General features: G+C 32.4%; 1 protein-coding gene across 1 annotated transcript in view; it reads right to left on the minus strand.

Moving 5' to 3' along the window:
* The window catches only part of LOC108764764 (mucin-19), a 12704-nt gene extending 8400 nt beyond the window's left edge, over positions 1 to 4304 (minus strand). Inside the window, exon 1 of the mRNA XM_018513140.1 lies at positions 4187 to 4304. Within this exon, the coding sequence (XP_018368642.1) occupies positions 4187 to 4246 (60 nt within the window). The 5' untranslated portion in view covers positions 4247 to 4304. The remainder of the gene's footprint in view (positions 1 to 4186) is intronic.
* Positions 4305 to 5735: the final 1431 nt, after the last annotated feature.

Below are 5735 nucleotides of genomic sequence, written 5' to 3' on the forward strand. Positions count from 1 at the left end.
TAGCCATCAAATCGCTTTTTCACCTGATACTTTTCGTTAGAGCTCGTCGAGAACTGCCCAGAACGCCGGAGATATGTGCTTTTGCAACCAATTTTTCAAATTTTGTTTTAAGTACATATCTCTTTGATTTTTGGGTCTGTGTTGATTTTAATCGCTTAGAACTCTTCGAAATAGACAGAATGACAATTAACATGTGACAGAACTATTGTATAAAAAAATGTTTTCAAAATTTTTTAATTTTCTTTTTATAAATTTTGTTGTATGTCAAAATTGTTTTTTATGTATTAGGAACTCTAGGTATTCACAAAATAAAGCTATTAAGCTGCTCAGAACTATTCGAGCTCGAATTTCGATAAAAAGTTAGCACCCCATTTTTTAAAAGTTGTTTAAAAATTGTTATTAAGGGAATCTCGAGTTAAAAAGTATAGAGAACTCTTCGTATCGTTGAAAGGAAGCAGGAACTCTATTCAGAACTATTGTATCTAAAAATTGATTTTTCAAAAATTTTTAATTTTTTTTTATTAAAAAAAAATTTTTTTTATGTATCAGGAACTCTAGGTATTCACGAAATGAAGCTATTGGGCCGCTCAGAATTATTGGATCTCGATTTTCGATAAGAAGTTAGCACCCCATTTTTTAAAAATGGCTTAAAAATATTTATTAAGCGGAACTCTTGTTATAAATTATATAGAACTCTTTGTCTCGTCAAAAAGAAACGGGAACTCTAATCGGAACTCCTGAGTACTATAGTTGGGGTGCTAACTTCACATACCCCGAATTTAGGGAAAAACGTTTTCTTTTTTATTATAATTTTATAATGTATTATGGAATAAGATATTAATCAGTAATAATACTCATATAAGAATCATTTTGTCTTGATTGTGGTCTAAAATTTGTTTAATGTATTAATTTAGTCCAGTTTTAGTCCATTGGGTCCTAAAATGGACGTTTTTAAAAAGTCCAAAATGGTAATACTGGATGTTTTTAAAACGTTTTTAAAATATCCATGGATCTAATCTGGACGTTTTTAATATGTCCAAAACGTCCAACATGTACGTTTTAAATACATTTTTAAAACGTTACTGTGCTGTATGGGATGTGCACTGAGTATGCACTAGTTTTGCTAATGAAAAACGTTATAAGCATGAGCCTTAATGGGTTAATATTTGTATATTATATATTATAATTTGACTTTATGATCTTAAAATATATTGTATATCTGTATTTAATTATTTTTCTTTTTTCAGAATCAAATAAAAATTAATTAGATGAAAATTAGAAATTCAATTTCGCGTTCTTTAGGATCTTCTAATTCAAAAGAGGTAAATCAAATTGAAGTGAATAATTTTTGTTAGGTTTTCCAATGAAATTGATGCTTCAAATTCAAATTCGCAGCTCACTTCAGTTTGATTCTTCTTTCAATCATTTTAACCGACCATTTTAACAAGAAAGATAAATTGACATTGATTGCAGATAATTGTCAAGTGCAATTCGTAATAAAATAATGAGATTGCAATAGCAAACGATAGGTAGAAAATTTTAATTATATATTTTTAATTAATTCAGGGGCGGCGAGGGAGAGAATGGACAGCCGATAACAAAAACACGCTGCTGCGAAAAGGCGGGAATCGGGAAGTTTGTTGAAATCATTGTCTCATTATAATTGTATCTCGGCGTTAATTACAAATTTTAAGACTATTGTAAATCATACTGTATGGACACTAACGGACTTTCGAGCGTTGTCGAAAGGGGGTGAAAAAAGCGTTGCGGTCGAGAACAGGCCAGGCAATCCGTATCGTCCGTCCTTATCTCGGTGAGCTTTAACCTCCAAATCTTTCTTTCAACAATTGTCTTCTAGTCGTGCGCGTCAGTGTGAATCACGCAAATAGCCTACTACAGGGGAACATTATAAATTGGAACAGGGTCGACAGGTTTAAGCAATAACGATCTCGACTCGATATCCGATTTGGAATGCAACGCAGTGGAAACGGAAGTTTAATAGATGCGCGCTTTTGCCGGTCCTACTAGACACAGCAGTCGCAATCATATGTTTAACGCAGACTTTACCACGAGTCTTTGATAAATTTTTAACGAGCTTAGCAATTTTTAAAAGTAAATGATCAGGCTCTGATTAACTTAATCGGCGATTAACACATTATAAATAACGCCAGTTTGTTAACATTAAAGTATCAAACTATCAAAAAGTAATAAATTACAATGAAAATAAAAAAATAATGAAAAATCAAATATTTTTTTAGAGTAAAATTATATAATTATTGAAAAATTAAAATATATTTCAGAATTTTATCTCTCTTTTAATAACATTAATCTAAAAAGGGAAGTAGGAATGGTCAATAATGGACCAATTGGTACTTCTATAGTATTAATATGGATAAAATTATTAATTCATTGTTTGATGCTGAGAAAGAAAAAAGGTTCAGGATAACAAATTATATAGTCTGAAATTTTGTCGCAATTGTAATTCTGCTGGTTAATCGTCGATTAAACGCAGACAGCCAAATCTTCGAGAATAGATTCTACAAAGTATTTTTTACAAATTTTGTTGACAAGAGAATCACATATTTAATTCAGGATCTATACATACAATATTGGACAATATATATTATAGGAAAATTTGTCAACGAAATATAATAGTAGAAATCAAACAGATTTTAACATACTTGCTACGGAGTTAGACGCAGATTGGAAGCAGAAATAGAACAGAATTTGAATACAAATCTATAAATTTTTAGAAAATTAATAAAATCTACTGTCACACAAATAATGTTAACAGGCTGTAAAGCATGAGATATTACACAGTTGTGGATACAGTTGATATCAATTTGTTAGTAATTTCTAATTGAATTTGTTGCCACTCGTGTTGGCATTGGACTGCTGACAGTTTGCTTACTATAAAATTAATCAGAGCCTGATCGAAGTGAGCGTAGGTATCAGTTTCGTGCAAAAGCGTGTTGCACGTTTTCTTACGTAAAAGCAGTTGTAATCATTTTAAAATTGCAATTCGTACAACTCTGCTTGTTTTTGGACGCATTACGGAGCGATGAATGAAGTATAGAGGGATACTTAGGAGATCATATTTCCGCGTTTATCATCGTGGATAGATGATACAAGTTGACGATTTGCTGAATTTCATAACGCTGCGCGAACCATGGCGATGCCAAGAAGTGCCCTAAATTGCAAGAAGGAGAGATAAGCAGCTATCTATTACTCCGAATTGATGAATAAGTAATTTATGGATACGCGGACATCTAAATATTACCTACAAATTAACAACGATTTAGTCAGTTTTACAGTCGCATAGAAACTAGAGCGCTTTCCCCGCAAATGTCTATTAATCATCTTCAAAATCTTGCTTGTTAACAGAATGACGCGCTAACAAAATAAAAAATACGAAATACAAATTAACAAATCAATGAATCAATTTGTGAGAATAATTAAAGCTTACATAGAATTTCTACAAAATAAGGAATATTGTTATTGAGATGAACCATATGAAAAAAATAATTAAAGCTCACGTGGAACTTAATAATGATATTTTAATATTTTAAATATTGTTAATCAATTATAAAGTTAGGAATTTTTGTAGTCTAAACATGTAATCTTGAGAAACGTTATCAAATTCATTTATAAGCATTTGAATTAATCATGTATCTATTTTATACTTTTTCTATCTTTTTTATGTGAATTTGTACAATACAAAATTTTATTTAATTACGCACCGACTTCAGTGCGTTGATTCTTATTTACCCCTAATATTTTTAATTATTATTATTCTCACACATTAAGGCCGGTATTCAGTTCGGATCTTATATTTAAGACTGTCTTAAGTACAATCTTAAGATGTCATGAACCAATCAAAGAGCCATCTTAATTAGCATCTTAAGACATTATTTAAGATGGACTAAAATAAGAACGGACTATGAATACCGCCTTTAAGAATCTTATTATTTATTAAAACTTTTTATTGTTAATTAAATATAATTTTACCTAAAATTGATCGCTGTTAGCGAGTTATAATTTATAAAAATATACAAAGACACGTTAATTCACAAACCCGTTTGGTTTCTTTCAAATGCACTGCGAATCTTTTATTATTGAATACGTGATAAAAAACAGGTGGCGGAACGAGCTTGAGATCTCTTCGCGAGGGAAATGGAAAACTTACGTGGTACCTCGCGAGTGCCGTGCTCGCGAGAAAGATCAGGACGATGAGACACAGCCGCATAGTTCGAACCGTCTGCGGGACGACTTCCACGACTGATGCGAACCAACGTTTCGACGATGTTCTAACCCCGTTGGATTAGATTCCCACCGATTCTACTCGCTTCTTCCGCTGCGTCTCTTCTTCGGTCCCATCGTAGTCAGTCCCACGAAGTACCGCTTGGAATCATAGGAGTTTATGTAACCGCGAGGCGGGAGTAAGAATTGCTGGACAAAATTCCGAGAATGTGCGTCGTGATGTAAGTGCGTACAAACGCTCGTGTATATCACGTTATCTCGTTTGGTCTCGTCTTGTCACCACAGATCTCATTACCGAAAGATATGCGCCTGTCATTGACTTAGAAGATCCCCCATGATGCAGTTAGAAAGAAATGAAAAAATGGTACTGTATCATCGTGTTGCATATTTAGACAAGCAATCCAGGACATCTCAAAAACCTAAACCTTTAAAATCCAATTTTTTCATAGATTTTAAACTTTTTTTAACAAACATTTTTTACAATTTTACAATTTTATGGTAATTTTTATTTATTATATTATATTATATGCACATATATTATATATTTATTTATTTATATGGAGATATTTTCTATTCTAAATCGTATAAACATGTATCAATTACAAGCAACATTGAGTTAACTTGACTTATCGGGTTAGTTACTTTCGCTTTCGTTGGCCTAATTATTGAGTCCAATCTATTTGTTAAATACAGTTAGTCGCTGTTTATTCTACTACCAAGCGTAGCTAATGATCGCATGGTTCATCGGCGCGATAATGAGTTCAATAAGTAAAAAGACGAAGCGAGAGAGTATTGAACGGAAAGCTTTATATGACCGCGAGTGCTGCAATTCGATATGCATCCGATATATGTTTTGTTAAATTATTTAGAATTATAAATTATTTTGATATCACACTTTTAAACTTTATTATATAATGAAGGTGAGGAAAGGATTAAAGGAATTGAGAAGCTGAATAAGAAAAATGAAAAGTTAAAGTTATTTAAACGCGTCTGAATGTATACACATTACACGTATCACTTTGTGTATTATTCTTTCATTACGATAGACAAGACTTTTACAATTCGTAAAAAAGTTGTGGGTAAATGTTTCGCATAGGCACTCCGGTGTACACATAGCACGTATAATACAACGGTTGTAATAAATCGCTATCTAAAAAACGACTATGTCAACGTCTCTCCTTCACTCGCCCGACTAAAATCTAAATCATAAAAGTGGGAATGCTATTTACAACATGTGGTCAACGCGACTACGTGCTTAATCGTTAGATCAGGATCCCTATTCTCATCTATGGGCGATCTATCGAATGACTAGGACGCACGTGTGTCTGAATCGCTCGTCAATTAATTACAATTAATTACAATTAATTACAATTCGAGCAGATTCCTTGGCGAATGCGGCGATCAATCTCATTGCGCGACACATTATTACACTTACATGAAATCTTTATCATAACCGTCGCCATTCGCATAATTTG

Source organism: Trachymyrmex cornetzi, unplaced genomic scaffold (assembly GCF_001594075.2).
Source record: "Trachymyrmex cornetzi isolate Tcor2-1 unplaced genomic scaffold, Tcor1.1 scaffold45, whole genome shotgun sequence".
Taxonomy (NCBI): domain Eukaryota; kingdom Metazoa; phylum Arthropoda; class Insecta; order Hymenoptera; family Formicidae; genus Trachymyrmex; species Trachymyrmex cornetzi.